Source organism: Diabrotica virgifera, chromosome 7 (assembly GCF_917563875.1).
Source record: "Diabrotica virgifera virgifera chromosome 7, PGI_DIABVI_V3a".
Taxonomy (NCBI): domain Eukaryota; kingdom Metazoa; phylum Arthropoda; class Insecta; order Coleoptera; family Chrysomelidae; genus Diabrotica; species Diabrotica virgifera.
In genome coordinates this window covers 42,468,951-42,486,374 of record NC_065449.1, presented here as the reverse complement: position 1 = coordinate 42,486,374, position 17,424 = coordinate 42,468,951, and the positions used below count along the sequence as shown (strand labels likewise).

Genomic DNA, 17,424 nt, shown 5'->3' with positions numbered 1-17,424 from the left:
CCTGATACATATTGTGTTTGGAATTTTTTGTTGGTATTTTTTCTTACTACCAGAATCACCCTCTGAAGTTTGTCACACTTATTTACTAACACCCTGCATAAAGAACTTGTCTATTGATAGGTTATGAAAAATACACACTGACAAATTGTAAATTTAAAAATTTTCTTAACTAAATTCGTTATCAAAAACATTCGGAGCCCACATTCTGACGTACTCTAAAACTCGTTTTCTCGTGCCTTTTTTACTATCTCGTAATTTCAGGTGTAATTAAATGTTTGACTAATTTTGGCTAAAGTCCCGCAGATCAATAAAAAGACACTTGATTTCGATGTTACACTCACGTACCTCACGCAGGGAATTCGCCTACGCCGTAATTGCCTGGAACACACTTAAAGATACAATTTAGGGTTAAGACAACTTGACCCGAATAAAATCTTTGTCTTTGTTTCTTAATATCAAACCGAAAATAAATCCGGGTTTTAGCAAAGCCAAAGAATTTTCAAGTGCAATTTTTTAACTAAACTTTTCTTTAATCATTAATTTAAAGTCTAATTAAATAGTTACACAAAGAAAATAACAGAGACTTTCAGAAATATTTATACAGTAATAAAGAAACTAGTGTCTATTGTTAAAATATTAATATCAATAAAATATTTAATTTTTTTAATGCTGCCAAAAATTTCTAATCTCTTGAAGATTTAAAAAGATAAACGAAACATTTTACAACGTAAAATGAAATAAGTAAGCAAATTCATATTATACCTACATACAACAGAAGTGTTTAATTCTTCTACGTTGTCTTATCGAAGGTATACAGTAGGGTGGAGCGAAATTTTTTTTTCGTAATTCCCTAAAGCCTATGTGTGGAAAAGTTGCCTTTTACTACCAGTATTCACCAAAAAAATCTCAGGTCAATCAACTTAAAACTTCTACTGCCCAAACCGCTTTGAAAATTGGAATTTGAAATTGGAATAATTATTACTGGATAATTACGTCAAGAAGATATTACAAAACATTCCTAGAACCAAATAGCAACTCAACATAATGACCTTGAAACAATACTACATGCTCTTTGACACCGCATTGCGCCGGCTTAGCGCCAACGAGGCTAACAGGATTCCACGAACTCCGTCGCAATAAATCGGTTGTGGTCGTAGACCTACGTATCGTCTGCCCCCGCTGATTTATGTTGTTGAAATATTTTAGTTGTTTGGCAGCATTAGAGCAGTTAACGTATATAAAAAATGTCTTTTACGCGACGTGATTCATTGTGCCCTGTGTTTGGTGTACCAAAACCATTTAAGAACAATGTGTTGCCGACCTACACGGATATTATTAAATGTTACTTATATCGTCGACAAGAAATTGTTGTATAACAAAGTAAACAAAGACCTAGTTTCGCTGATGATGTCTCTTCCCGTTTAATAAAAGACTTGAAAAACTTGTGGCAGAAAAGTTCCATTTGTGTTGTATCAGACCAACAAATATTACATAAAATTCGATAATACCACGGTAAATATCGTAACATAATGAAACGGCTAAAAAAGGACGGTAAACTTAATAACTCAAAACAGGTTGTTTTATTTAGAGAATTGGCCGAAAAGAAACTCTTTGATATATCTTTATGCAAATGTAAAGACTTTTTAAGAACGTGAATTTCTAACCGACCAAAGAACTTCGTGTAAAATGGTAATCGGTAGAGTTGATCAAAAACTACAAAAGTACTCGAAAAGAGATGGAAGCGTAAAAGTAAAACCGAGGAAAGGAGAATCAGGCATGATGAATATGATGATCAATACAAAGAATCTTTAATTGGCAGAGCATACCAGTCAGTGTCATCTAATCTAGAAGAAGAGACTTCAAACAAAGTTCATCAGAAGAAAATGTCATTAAATTAGAAGACAGGGTCGATACTCCTTCAACTCCTCAGATGAGAATAAAACTACCAAGTGTAGCACAGGCATGTGACAGAACGGGTGTTTCTGATAGGACGGCAGCAATTATTCTTGTTAGTGCAGCATTAAAAGATATAGGAATAATTACTACAGAAGATTCATCAAAAATTGTCGACCGCAGCAAAATTCGTAGAGAAAGGGCAAAAGCTCGATTTGAGCTCAAGAGAAAAGATAAAGAAGACGGTTCTGAATTGGTATATGGAATATCTTTGATGGAAGAAAAGACCAAACGTTAGTTCAAACTAGTGAAGAAGGAAGTTTGTCCAAGAAAACGAAGATTGAGGAGCATATAGTCCTAGCTTCAGAACCAGGATCCAAATATATTTGTCATTTGACTCCTGCATCTGGCAATTCGCAAAGTATAAAGAAGAGCATTCTAGAATTTTTGGAGAATAATTTTGACGTTTCAAATTTGCAGGCTATAGGTTCTGATGGTACAGCAGTAAATACTGGTAATAAGAATGAAATTATTAGACAGCTTGAGCTTTCGCTGAACGGTGAACAGCCGTTCGCTGTTCAGCCGAAAACAGTGAGAGAATTAGGCCTTAGAAGATTATTGAAGTGTAGGAAAACAGCAAACCAACAAGAAATACGGGAATTCAAATTGCCATCTTTAAATTTTTATGCTGAAGACTACATCGATATGATTGACTGGCAGTCGACAACAATAACAGAACCTCCCCTGACAAAATTTATTTCCAATGAAGAACTAGAAGAAATGATTTTAGATGTTCCAGCTGAAATTGAAATTCTAAAATATCCATGCCACACGCAAGCAGTGGAAAGGTGCATCAAATTAGTAACAGAAGCGTCAGTTGCTGTATGTGGAAATACAGCAAGGGATGGATTTTAAGGGCACGAATTGCTTCTAGAGCTAGTTTGCCAGTATTCGAGACAAAAAGTCAATATCTTCAAGTTTTTAATGAACATTAATCACAAAAGTACAAAAAAGGGGTGGGAGGGCGGTGGAAATCGATATGCAGCTACCTCCACGCAGTGAGTTTTGGGTTATTTTCATCAAAAATTACGAATTTTTTATGGAAATAAGCGAAGAGCTGCATCAGGGCTTTAAAAAATATGTATCTTTAATTTTTTACATTTCACGGTCAAATGGGCAGTAGAAGATGGCAATATTTTAAGCCATTTTTTTTTCTAGAATAGACCATTATATTAGGCAACTTTTCCACATATAGGTCAATTGATTTGAGGATATTTTTTTTTCGAGCCAGTTTTCACTCCACCCTAGTATACAGCCAACTACAGGACTTATCCTTTTTAATGTTTGAAAAATTTTACTGTTCTTCTAATAATAATAGAGTGCCATCGAAAAAATATGTACACTCAAACAGGTATAAGAATGTGAGCTGTCCGCAAACCAAAATAGGGGTACAGAATTAGCTTGGAGCTTAATTTACAGAGTAAATTACTTTCTGGACATAAGTCAGGCATTTGGTAGGGTATGGTAGCCAGTATTACTTTATAAGATTATAAGATTTACCAGAGATTGAAAGGTAGCGGATGCCAATCCTGGACGATTAATTTTTTTTTTATTTTTGGTTGTTTTAATAAAAAATTTTTGAAAGTGGTAGATAAGAAAGTTAGTTTAATATTTAAATAGAATACAAATAACCTGTTAAGTATATTTACTTCGTTAAAATTATATAATAGAAGAATAACTTCTTACGTGCGTGTACAAAGTACACACACACATTCTATAACATTTGGTATCCTTTTCTTACTTTTTTATTGTTTCATACATTATCAATTGATCATGTTGAACAATAGAGAATTCAGAAAATCCCCCTGTCTTATCCCATTGCCAGCTTCAATTGGGCTAGTTAGTTTTTCGTCCACTTTTACTTGTGTTGTGTTATTTTAGTAGATATTTTCGATTATTCTTTTTCTTCAGGTGCCATCTCCGCTACGGAGGTTGGCAATCATCATACCTATTTTAGTTTTTGAGGTAGTAGCTCTATATAGTTGTTTTCAGCTGCATCCAAACCATTCTCTCAGGTTCTTCAGCCATGAAGTTCGTGTTCTTCCGATGCTTATTTTGCCATCTATCACAGGATGCCATACTTCTCGTCCCGCATCACATGTCCGAGATACTGTAGTTTCTTTCTTTAATTGTAATTTCAACTTCCTTCTCTTTACCTATTCTTCTCAGTACTTCGTTGTTCGTTACTCTATCTACCCAGGAAACCCTCATAATTATTATATAGGTCCACATTTAAAAGATTTAAGTCGTCTTATTGTCTCTACATTTAACGTCCATGATTCCACTCCATAGTATAGTACACTGTATACGTAACATTTTGTTAGGCGTACTTTAAGAGCTAATGTTAAATCTTTGCTACATAGGACCTTTTTCATTTTCATAAAATTAGAACGTGCTTTTTCGATTCTGACTTTGATTTCTGCAGTGTAGTCATATTTTCTGTTATAAGTGTTCCTAGGTAAGTGTACTTTTTTACTCTTTCGATCTGCTGGCCTTCTACTATCAAGATTATGTTAGTATTATGGTTATTTTTACTAATTTTAATAAACTTCGTCTTTTTGATATTGAGAGAGGGTCCGTACTCCCTACTACACCTTATTATTTTACTCATGAGTCTTTGCAGATCTTGTAAACTATCGGCTATTATTACTGTATCATCTGCATATCGGATGTTGTTAACTAAGACTCCATTTACTCTTATGCCGACTGTTTCATCTTCCAGAGTTTCCCGCATTACCTCTTCAGAATAAGCGTTAAATAATAGAGGTGATAGTATGCAGCCTTGCCTGACCCATCTCTTTATTTCCATTTCTTCAGATGTTTTTTTTTTAATTCTTACTATTGCTCGCTGATTGTAATATAGGTGTGTTATTAGTCTTAAGTCTCTTTCATCTAATTTTTTAGTTTTCAGAATTTCCATGAGTCGATCATGTTTTACTTTATCAAACGCTTTATTATAGTCTATAAAACAGACGTAAAGAGGACGGTTAACATCCAAACATCTCTGTGTCAACACGTTGAAGGAGAATAATGCCTCTCTGATACCCATACCATTGCGGAACCCATATTGAGTGTCACTAATATTCAGCTCAAGTTTAGAGTGTATTCTGGCATGGATAATTCTCAGCAGAATTTTCAAGGTATGTGACATTAAGCTTATAGTTCGGTGGTTACTGCATTCTTTGGCATTCACTTTCTTTGGCAAACACACAAATGCTGATGCCAACATTTCTCTAGGGATGATTTCCGTAGTGTAGATAGCGTTGAACAGTTCTGTTCCTACTATTATGTACAGGTTTTTCTCGTAGACCAACTTTATCAGCTCGCTAGGTAATTCATCTGGACTCGCAGATTTATTAGTTTTCATAGAGTCTATTGCCTGACTAACTTCTGATTTGGTTATCTCTGGGCCCACATCTCCGGTTTGGCTATCTACGGATGTACTAGCTTCTCTCTGGTCATGAAATATTTCCTCGATGTACTCTTTCCATCGTCGTAGTTTTTCGTTTTGTCTCCATTATAATATTTCCATTTTTGTCGGGAAATATATTTGAGGTTCTTCTATTTCCTATTCCGGCTAATTCTTTGACTTTTTTATGTAGGTTGAAGTTGTCATATCTGCTTTGCAGTTCCTCTATTTCTTTACATTTTTCAGAGAAGTAGATTCCTTTAGCCTTTCTAATTTTTTTCTTATTTGGTTTTGAAGCTGTTCATTTTATTTATTTAGCGTATGGCTTAAGTATATCACAGAATATATTTAGATTCATGCATTATACAATGCATCACAAACGGATGTCCAATTTTTTTATATATTCGATTGACCCTTCGGTTGCCATTACAAAGTCTATAGGGTCGCCTGTGTATGCTCTGCGTGGGCAGTCCTGAACAATGTGACTGATCGTCTGTCTTGCAGCGCCGCAGTCACAAGAAGGCGAGGGGAGTTTACCCCATCTGTGGAGGGAGTCGGCGCATCTTCCACAGTTTGTTCGAATTCGATTAAGGGCTGCCCAAATCTTACGGGGACGTTCAAATTCGCCAGGTTTCCCTATGATGTCCGGTAGACTATGGTAATGCGGATCTGTCCTACTTTCCCAATCTTCTCTCCATCGGGTATTTAAGTCAAAGTTGGATTGCTGCAGCGCTTGAGCAGATTGTAGAGAGGGTAACCTGGATCGGAGACGGTTTCCAAGAATATCGGGGATGTCGTTGTGGACTAGAAGCTGGTGACTGTCCATTATTTTGTTATATTCTTTAACCAATGCATGTTCGCGGCGTAGGTTGGGTGGTGCTATATTACTAAGGGTAGGTAGCCACATTGTAGGTGTGGGCTTAATTGTGCCTGTTATCATACGCATAGTACGGTTTAGTTGGGTGTCGACCAGGTGGGTATGCCTGCTATTTAGCCACACTGGAGCACAGTATTCTGCCACCGGATATATCAGGCCAAGAGCAGAGGATCTTAATGTTGATGCTGTGGACCCCCATGTAGTGCCGCAGAGTTTCTGTATTATATTGTTGCGTGTTTTCAATTTTGCTGCTGTTTTCGTCAGGTGTTCTCTGAATGTGAGCGTTCTGTCTAGAGTAACCCCAAGGTATTTCGGGTATTTATTGTGTTTTAACAGCTTGTTATTAAAATACACTCGCAATTCTCTGTTTGCCAACTTGTTGTTTAGATGAAAAGCTGATACTTCAGTTTTTGTAGTACTTGGCTGTAGTCTCCATTTCTTAAGGTATTCGCTGAGGATGGATAAGTCATCCGTGAGAGTGATTTCTGTAGTTTCTAAAGATTGGTGGCTTGTTGCAAGGGTCCAGTCGTCAGCATATCCAAACTTCCGAGATTCGGTTTCAGGCATGTCAGCAATATAGAGGCTGAAAAGTAAAGGGGCAAGGACAGAACCCTGTGGAAGACCATTGTTAAGTTTCATCTGTCTACTCGTCTCCTTTCCCATTATAACCTGGAAGGCTCTGTTGGTCAGCATGTTGTCAATGAGGTTAATTATCTTTCTGCAGGGGATAATGCGGGCCAGTTTATATATTAATCCCTGTCTCCAAACAGTATCATATGCTGCTGTTAGATCTATAAATACGGTTGCTGTCTTTTGTTTCTTTTGAAAACTAGCTTCTATAAAAGTTGTTAATGACAGCACTTGGTCCGTACAGCTTCGATGAAGGCGGAAGCCAGCTTGTTCAATGGGGACATTTTCTAGTATCCTGTGACTAATTCTGTTGAGGAGAAGCTTTTCTAATAGTTTATATACCATGCTGAGTAGAGCTATGGGGCGGTAGTTTTCTGGCTTATCGTTTGATTTGCCCGGTTTCGGAATTGCAATTATCTTTGTTCGCTTAAGTGAGAAAGGAATGTTACCTGACTGAAGTATATCATTAAAGAACATTGCAAGCCACTGTTTCGTGTATGCACCACTGTGTATCATGAACTCTGGATGGATACCATCAAAGCCAGGTGCTTTACCTGATTTCATTTCTTTCAGCGCATGTGTGATTTCAGAAATAAGTATTCTTACTGAATATTCGGAGTTCGTTCTGTTCATTTGTTTTAATGCCCTTAAGTCTCTTTTCACGTTGGTAGTATGTGTTCGATCTCGTGGAGCTCTGGATAGAGATACTATATGGGAGGCAACCTTGTTAGGAGACATTTTAGACTCTCTGGATTCTAGCTGGTTAGCTCCTCCAATTTTCCGCAACAAGGACCATGCCTGCCGGCTTGATTTTTTGAAGTCAAGGTTTTCGACAGTCTTTATCCATTTTTGGCGTCTAGCTGTATCGATGTTGTGTAAAAGCTCATCGGCTATTTCTCGGTCACCACTTTCGAGAAACTTCGTGTATAAGTCTTCACATGTTTCAGTCCATCCAGGCACATATTCTTTGCGATACCCCTTAGGGATGATTTTCTTGGCAGTGCTTATTACTGCGCCCACAAACCTCTCATAATGTTTGCTGGTTGGAGGGACCCAGCTCAAGGTCCGGTCTAGTCGTTCAGAGAACTTCTTCCAGTTTGCTTTTCTAAGATTCCACCTGGGTCGAGGATATGATCTAATTATTGGAATTGATATTCCGATGGTGATAAGCACCGGACGATGTTGGGTATGTGGGAAGTCTGCAAGGACACTTCTCGCAGTTGTTAGTGGTCTGTCATTGGTATCTTTTGAGACAAAACATAGGTCTGGGTTATATTCTTTTCTCCATGCAGCTGATTTAAATGTTCCTCTGTCTTTGGCATCAAAAACTATATATGTGTTTTGCTCTTCGGACCATTCTACTAGTGCCTCCCCATTTTCATCATTCGTGGTGTACTTCCACATTTCGTGGTGGCTGTTGAAGTCGCCGATGTATATAGTAGGATGTGGATGAGTCTTTAGCACTTCTGGGTTCCATGTAGTGGCTGGAGGTTTGTATATGTTAACTACGGTAATATCTCCAATCTTGGTGACTACTTCATGTATATTACTTTCATTGGAAGCAGAAAGTAGGAAACCATTTTCTATATTGCAGCGAATGTAGGTTGCGACGCCGTAATGTTTATCATAGGTGGCTCCCAGTAAATCGTAGCCAGGTATCTTTCCCCTTAAATCAAGCTGGACTTTGTCTTTAGTATGGGTCTCTTGTATGGCAACCAGGTCAATGTCGTTATCGTGTAGGATTTTTTGCAACACTTTACATTTTGCCTGGCTTATGCCCTCGATGTTAAGGTGACAGACTCGGATACACGGTCCGAGATCTCTAGTCAGTTGGTTCTGAGAAGAACCTTTATTTGTTCCCATCGTATATTTACGTATAGATAAGATTTCTGTTTGTGATCTGTGATGTTGGCAGGATATTGTTTTTTGTTTTTCGTTCGTCTGCCGCCAAATTTTTGCTAGTTCATTTAACGTTACCCAGGGTGCATCACATGGAGGCGAACTAGCATTACACCCCAAGCTGTTTATAGCGGGTCTTATTGATGGTTTTGTTTTTTTCTTTCGATTTTTAACGAAAACTTAATAGGCCGGTTTGTTGTATTTTAATAACTTCTCTTAACCTGCCTCATTATAAAAAAGCGTCTGTGCGTCTCGACCTAAAACCATGTTCTACTGATAATGTTCTAATTGTATTCAAATTTTTTGTTATCGCTTTGGTGACAACAAAAGAATTGTGACTAATTGAATAGGAAATACACAGACCAAAGATACAGAAATATCTAAAACTGGCATATTTTCAACAACGAACACCTGAAGAGAGACACGAGAGGGAAACGTCATGATGATGAGAGGGCTGCAGAAAAAATATTGTATACATCCATTAAGTACCTTTTTTCACTTATGGAATTGCTGAACTCGCCTGACGGTGCGTGTATAGTTAATTTTACCATTCGCCGAAAAAAGTTTTAATAAAATTTATCCCCACGTAAATATAGTTTCTTTTTTTGGTGTATATTTCTGAGTGATTTGTTTTGTTAATTAAAGTGGTTTTTTTGATTACTAAAAATAAACATCTTTAAAAATAAATCAATTATACAACTTTTGGAGTTTTTTATACGTCTGTCAGAAAACTGAACCCCACGGATTCCTTTGATGTCTGTCCTAAAAGTTAAAATCTTTACACTACTTTACACGCATAGCACGCAACCAAAACACGAATTTAGCTGTTTTGAAGTCGGCTCAAGTTTTTCTGACTTTGGTTGACACCAAGATTTAATTTCGTTTCGTTTTTGTTGTCGGGGATTTCGTTAAAAAATGATTTCTAAACCAAATTAATGGTTTTTTAATTCTAATTTGGAGGCCTAAAATTCTACTGCATTAATTTTGAAGGATTTCACTGGTAGCACCTATATTAATTTCTAGAGATTCTGAGAAATGACAGAAATACAAATGACAACGATTATTTCATTCATAGAGATTCTGACCAATAGAAACCTACAAGAATAAAAATTACAACAATTATTTCATTCATAGGAGATTCTGACCAGTAGAAAGCTACAGAAATCTGAATTAAATCGATAATTTATGATAATCTCCCGTCGTTAAGTATATTACGTCAGATGCCCTTCGTTGCTACGAAAAAATACATTCAGTGACATTAATGACAATTAATGTTGTAAAAATTATAAAAGTGATGACTTTCAATCGTCAAATATTTATAAAAACTGTGTGTTTAATGGTACTTACATAAATAAATTACAATAAAATTTTGGTTTTGAACAGTTTTATTCATGAAATAATCGCAACAAATTGCACTCGACCTCTGAAATTAATATAGAATTTTTGCTCTCGTGACACTGACATAATTTTACTCGCCTTCGGCTCGTGAAATTAAAACTGTCAAAGTGTCACTCGGGAAAAATTCAATAATTTCAGAGCTCTTGTGCAATTACTACTGATTATTTCATTCATAGCAGATTCTGACCAATAGAAAGCTACAGAAATAAAAATTATTCATGAAATAATCTCTAAAATTATTATCGAATTGTTTCCCTCGTGCCATTTTGATATAATGTCACTCCCCTTCGGGTCGTGAAATTAAAACTGTCAAAGTGTCACTCGGGAAAAAATCGATAATTTTAGAGCCTTTGTGCAATTACTACTGATAATTTTTGACAATTTCCCGTCTTCAAGAATTACGTCAGATGCCCTTCTTTGCTACGCAAAAATGAACATTCAGTGATATTATTGTGAATTAATGTTTTACAACTTGTCAAATAGAACACCGTGGACATGTTTAGCAATTACTCAGGCAAAGATAACAATAAAATATTAGTTAAAATGGTTTAAAAAACAGTTTTTTTCATGAATTAATCTTACCGAATTACCCTTGATCTCTTAAAAATTACCCTTGTTTAGCCCTCGTGACACTTTGACATAATTTGTCAAATTAAAACTGTCGAAGTGTCACTCGGGATACAAATCGATAATTTTAGAGCTTTTGTGTAATAAATACTGATACGTATTATGGAGACTTGTACAGTAGGGTGGAACGAAAAAGTCCAAAAAAATAAAAGAAAAGAAAAATTCTTGTGGCTATCGTTTAAAAGTTGTGTCCGGTGATGAAAATAATTGGTGCGAGAGCATTTTGATATAAAAAAATATATTGGGGTTCCATATTGGATTTGAAAAATGAAAAAACAAAAAAAATATTTTTGTCGAAAAAATCAATATGGCTCTGATCAAATTTCAATGATCGTGTTTTACCAACTAAGTGTGACATTCTAAAGTGCTTTCTCTTTATTCGTAATGAACTTAAGTTGACAAATAATAATAAAGATACATCTATCGCCGACGGACGTCTTGAATGCCGTTGCAATGAAAGTAGAACAAATATTAATAAAAGCTTCCACTCCAGCATTATCGCATAAGTGCATTCATGATATGATAAAAAATATTTATACAGAGTATCAAATTCTTAAGCGATAGGTACACAAAAACTCAGCAAGCATTTGATTCATAAATAGAAAAGATTTGCCAGTTTCGAAAAGAGTGTAAAAAGTTATTGAATATCGCGGCTTGCAAGTGCAACATGACTGGACTGTGTGTGTACTTGTGATAAAATCAAGAAAGTACCACAAAATGAGTGAATTTTTCTTCAAGATCAACGATCCTATCGAAAAATGGCAATTGGACCAGTGAATATTGTAACATCTGCAGCAATAAGGAAAAAAATGGAAAGAACCATGAAGGCAAAGGCAAGTTCTCAAAAATATAAGACTGACGAGATTGTTCTTAAAGCATGTACCGTTGATTCCTCTTATCCTTCCAAAAGTAGCAGCTTGTCTGACTCAAATTCTTCTGATGCAGATGATCATGAAGAAGAATTCATTGCTCTTTTTTTCAACAGTTACAGTCCAACCATCTACGTCACAAATACCGCGGCACTTCACTTCAATGGCTAGTGTGCTTATTTCATTGCAATGAGCTACCTCTACGTCATTTAATTCAAGAGTTAGATGGACGCACCAGTGGACCACTTGGTTTTTCAGGGCCAATAGGGAAACTTCTGGAACGATGTGAAGAGAAGGCTATTGTCGATTTTGTCGCAATAGAAAACAACCTAGCAATATTATTAGAAACAACAGACCTTTTTACCGATCAGAAGTACTTGTACCAAAACAGTTAAGCAGTTGCTGCGGGAAAATGTCCTAATGATTTGAGCCTTAAAAAACCTGGGAAAATATTACACGCAAGGTGGTTGACAGTTGATAATCGGTTGTATTGATTATATGTTGGAATTAAATGTCCCAGCCCCCAATTAATTATGTTAGTAAGTTTCATCCAAAAAGTGTATGCACCAGTTTGGTTTTATATAAAACTGTATATTAGCTGTTCTGATGGTTCACAACATTTATGGCGAATGATCCATTATTCACGATTTCTACCAGTGGACCAAAGAAAAATTGTCGATACCGTTATCCAAAGGAATGCATATTTTGCCCATCCCGAAAATGTATTACTAGGTATAATGAAAAATTGAACGAAACCATATACGGGGCCTAGGACTACGCAGAGTACCCAAAGCTAGAGAAAATCAGAAAGGAAAAAAGAACCGGAGATTCAAAATCTTCTTCTTAAGGTGCCAAGACCGCTTGTCGATCGTTGGCTCTCATGTTGCCCAACATATTAACAATCATTGTCTTATTTACAGCCGCACGAAATAGTTCAGTTCTAGTTTTCCCAAACCATTGGCGTAAGTTTTTAAGCCAAGAAGTTGTACGGCGGCCCACACTTTTTTCCCATTATTTTACCTTGCATGACAAGGTGAAGTATGTCATATTTTTCAGGGTGACGCATTATATGACCAAAGTATTCCAATTTGCGCCTTTTAACCGTGTTCACTACTTCGCAACTTTTATTCAAACGTTGCAAAACCCTTTCGTTTGTGACTCTTTCTACCCAACTGATCTTCAGAATACGGCGTTAGACCCACATTTCAAATGCTTCTAGGTTTTTTAAAAGCGATTCTGTCAGTGTCCATGCTTCAACCCCGTAAAGTAGTACTGGGAATATATAACATCGGGCCATTCTTATGCGAAGTTCCAAATTTAGATCATGACTGCACATGATTTTCTTAAATTTCATAAAACTTGTTCTTGCTTTGGCAATTCTACTTTTTATTTCTGTACTAGGGTTCCAGCTTTCATTAATATGAGTACCCAGATATACAAGATTACTTACTCGTTCAACTGAGTCATTACCGATTGTTACGTTATAGTTATTATTATTTACGGCTGCCTGTTTACTAATAACCATAAACTTTGTTTTTCTTGCGTTGAGTTTGAGTCCATATATCGCGCAGAATGCCACCATTCGGTTCAATAACGCTTGAAGATGTTCAATTGATCCAGTCAGCAACAAGGTGTCATCTGCGTATCTGATATTGTTCATAAGCATACCATTAATGAGTATTCGCTCTTTTGCGTTTTCCAACACTTCATTTAAGATTGTTTCAGCGTAAAGATTAAACAACATTGGTGACAATATACAGCCTTGTCGAACTCCGCGCTTGATTTTTACTTCTTCAGAGCACTTATTCGCAACCCTAATACATGCAGCCTGGCCCCAATACAAATTTGCGATTATTCTAATGTCCCTACCGTCCAGACCGGTAGTTTTGAGAATATGTAGCATTTTTTCATGGCGAACTTTATCAAAGGCCTTTTCAAAATCAATCGCGCACATGAAAACGTCATGATTTACATCTCTGCATCTTTGAATTAAAACTTGGGTTGCGAATAGTGCATCACGCGTTCCAAGGCCACAGCGAAAACCGAATTGAGTACTTGAGATTCTTTCCTCAATTTTTCTATATGTTCTTTGATGAATTATTCTGAGAAACGTTTTCAATACATGACTCATTAGGCTGAATTAGGCTGATGGTGCGATAGTAGCTGCATTTTGTGGCTCTGTGTTTTTTTGGTAGTACAACAAATGAGGATTTAAGCCAATCTTTAGGAATTTTTCCGCTTTCGTAGATTAAGTTGAACAATTTCGTAAGTATCTTCAAAATTCAAAAAGATTCAAAATACCAACATTAAATTTTAGTGCTGCAGATTATAATGACTTAATTTTTATTTCTGGATTCAAAGTTATGGCTCCTCCTTTGCTAAAACTTATTTCCAATGAAGATGTAAGGGATATGATTGATTCTGGGAATAACAACAACATAGAGGTCTTAAACTGCCCTTATCATACAAAATGTGTGGAAAGAACTGTTAAGTTAGTAACTGAAGCATCAGCTGCTGTTTGTGGACCAGAATCAACGATGGCTTTATTGTTCGTTCAAGGTTGCAGTCTAGAAATATTATGCCGTTTTTAACAAAAAATCAGACTACCAATCTTAAAATGTATATTGTATAAAAAAAAAATATTTAAATTTAAAGAACTGAAAAAAAATTAAATTTTTAAAATTTTATTTTTTTTTAATAATAAAATAAGAAAATCCACGGTTTTGTTTTGATTAAAATCTGTCTTTCTCCATCCCCCGATAGTACTATTTCTAGGTCTACCTGTTAAGGAGGCTCTGGGGAAGACAGATTTTTACCATCACGGCCGTAGATTGTCGATATAAATTAAAACAATTTATATCGCAGTATGGATAGAACGCCCTCTAACGGGGAATAAATTCGAATGCTCGAACGATTTTGCTTATTTTTTTTGTTATTCCCAAAAATTTAAAGTTAATATGGAACCTGAAGATAGGGTCCAATACAAAAAAGATTTCTTACAGTTTTATTATACATTAGAACACTTTTTCGCACAAGCCACATAAAAAATAATGACTTTGAATTTTTAGTTCCACCCTATTGCACAGGATGAATAAAAAATATCTTTTCATATAATAATAATCTCATTCATTGGACAGTATTAAACACGTGATGAACTTTTACTACACGTTTAGAAATTAAAATGATTACAAAATAATCACCGTAATTATAGCTTCCTTCATTTGCTATCGATGCGATATTTACTTGAAAAAAGTCAAATGGATATTCAGGGTTAACTTGTAAATGTTGAAATAAGTCAAAAAATTAAAGTCAGCTCTCCACCGCAGTTACTACACAATATTTTCTCTTCTATGTACCAGTAAAATAGCGGATAAAATTTATAACCTACCGATTTTACAAGAGCTATGTAAAGAAATCAGTGTATCAATTATTAGTTTGGAACTTTACATTCGTTCTATTTTCAGTACAAGTTTTAAAAATATTCTTCTTTCATTTTCTTTTTGAAACTTTATCTCAAGAATGTAAGGTTATAAAATAAAGATCCTTTTAAAACTTTTAAAAGGCCATAGCTATAGCATATTTCCTGAAAACTCTAATATAATAGTTATTACATGTTTACAAAAACTCTAATACATTTTTAGCAAACAAGGTTAAGGGCTGGTAAAAATTTTTTGCTGTTTTGAATTTGATAAGTATCCGGAGCTAATAACTGTATGTCGATTATGAATGTTAATTTAGTTTGAGCCTATCACGAAAGTAAAAAACCTTGTGAGATTTTTTTACTAGAACAAAGAATTTTTTTATTAACACGTTTACGGACAGAACGTCTATAGACGTCTAATTTCCATTGATGTACTGTGACGCAACGTCTATAGACGTTGCATTTTTCCCTATTCTACTTTGCAAAATACATATAGTGTCACAACATTTGATTATGCATTTGACGCACTGTCCGTCAACGTGTTAAGTGGACCACGTCAACCAAGAAAGATTACTGGCGGAGGAGACTTGTACATAAAATCAGATGTTAGCTTATAACTATACTAAATTTACAATCAAGATGCAGTAGAAATAAACAAACCAAGACACGTTAATTGCTGCTAGGAGCACTCCCGACTCATAATTTACAATGTATAAACTTTGGAAATCATGATTTGGGATTTAAAATATATATAAAGGGGAGACAACTAAAAAGATGGAGAGATAGCTGGCAGTCTACCTCTGAAGAAATACTTCAACGTCGGAATTAACAGATCGACAGATCTACAACAAGTCATAAGAAGAAGAAGACTTTCCACGTGTCTGAGGGATGCATTTTGGAAATATAATTATATTTTATTTTGCTCTCTCAAAATAGTATTTAATATCTTCCTCGACATTGATTTCTCTTTCTTAATATTATTGAGTTCGTTAAGTACATAATTTTAAATTTTATATTGAGTTTTAAAATTGCAAATTTAATTTATGTTTTTAAGCATGCAAGCCGTCATAAAAATCGACCAAACAATAAAGTTTTATAGTCTGTTTTTCCGTTACGAGCATTTTACTTAACACCTAATAAAATTTTGTAGTAAACACAAACGTGTAATATGCATTTGACCTATGTAGAAAATAATTAGATTGCGGATGTAATAATAAAATTGAAATAAAATAGATTTAATAGATATTATTATAAATAATAGGTAATTAGCATAATCTAACAATAAAACACTGAAAACGTTTGTTTTCTATACTTCCACAAAATTTATTATAACTAAGTGACTACAGCTGTTTCGGCAGCTTACCATAGCATGATACATAGACTGACAGAAATTCCCATGACACAAAATAACTTCGAGATAGAACTAAACATCATTAAACAAATAGCAGTAAACAACGGCTATAACGAACAAACGGTTAACAAAATTTTAAACCAAAAACTTCATAAGAAAGCCCTGAAATTAGTGTATCCACCACCACAGAAAGAACCCAGTACCTTCTGCTCTCTCACATATACTGGCAAGATAACAACAAAAATAGCCAGATACATAAATAAGAAAGGAAAAACACCAGCTTTCAGAACTAACAACAACGTAAGCAAATATATTAAGAACAATAAAAGCCGAAAGAGAAAGCAACTACAGAGTGGTGTGTACAAACTAACTTGTGGTGACTGTCCGAAAACGTACATCGGTCAAACTGGCAGAACTTTTGACAAACGGATAGCAGAACACAAAAGGGCATTCAACAATAGAAAAACAGACACTTCTACATACGCACTTCACCTTCTAGATCATAATCATTCTTTCAATGAAGAGTTTTAAATTCTGCATATTCAAAATAAAGGCCTTAAGCTATCTTTTTAGAATCTATGGAAAAGTTAATAAACTGAAAAATACAGATATAATTCTGAATGACCAACTCGAGACAAACAGCTCCCCACTCCTCAACCTCTTCAGTTGAAGACTTAAAAAGGCAAACACATTGTAAACTATATTACTTGAGAAAGGCACTCTGCCGAAACAGCTGTAGTCACTTAGTTATAATAAATTCTGTGGAAGTATAGAAAACAAACGTTTTCAGTGTTTTATTGTTAGATAAAATGAACTTCCATCAAGTAACGGTCGAATCCATCAATTAATTAACATAATTTAAAATGCAAATAATAGGTATAAGCGAAACAAAGAAACGTGGAAGAGGAAAAGAAAATGTATCAGAAAATTACACGATTTATTACTTCGGGGTAGACAAAGAACTTAGAGCAAAAGAAGGAGTAGGCCTAG

The 17,424-nt window shown here is 35.3% G+C and overlaps 1 protein-coding gene across 1 annotated transcript in view; it reads left to right on the top strand.

Moving 5' to 3' along the window:
* The first annotated feature begins 1,930 nt into the window (after window positions 1-1,930).
* LOC114333495 (5-hydroxytryptamine receptor 2A) overlaps window positions 1,931-17,424 on the top strand; it is a 141,128-nt gene continuing 125,634 nt past the window's right edge. The window contains exons 1-2 of the mRNA XM_050656837.1: window positions 1,931-2,149; window positions 2,374-2,775. Of these exons, the coding sequence (XP_050512794.1) occupies window positions 1,931-2,149; window positions 2,374-2,775 (621 nt within the window). The remainder of the gene's footprint in view (window positions 2,150-2,373; window positions 2,776-17,424) is intronic.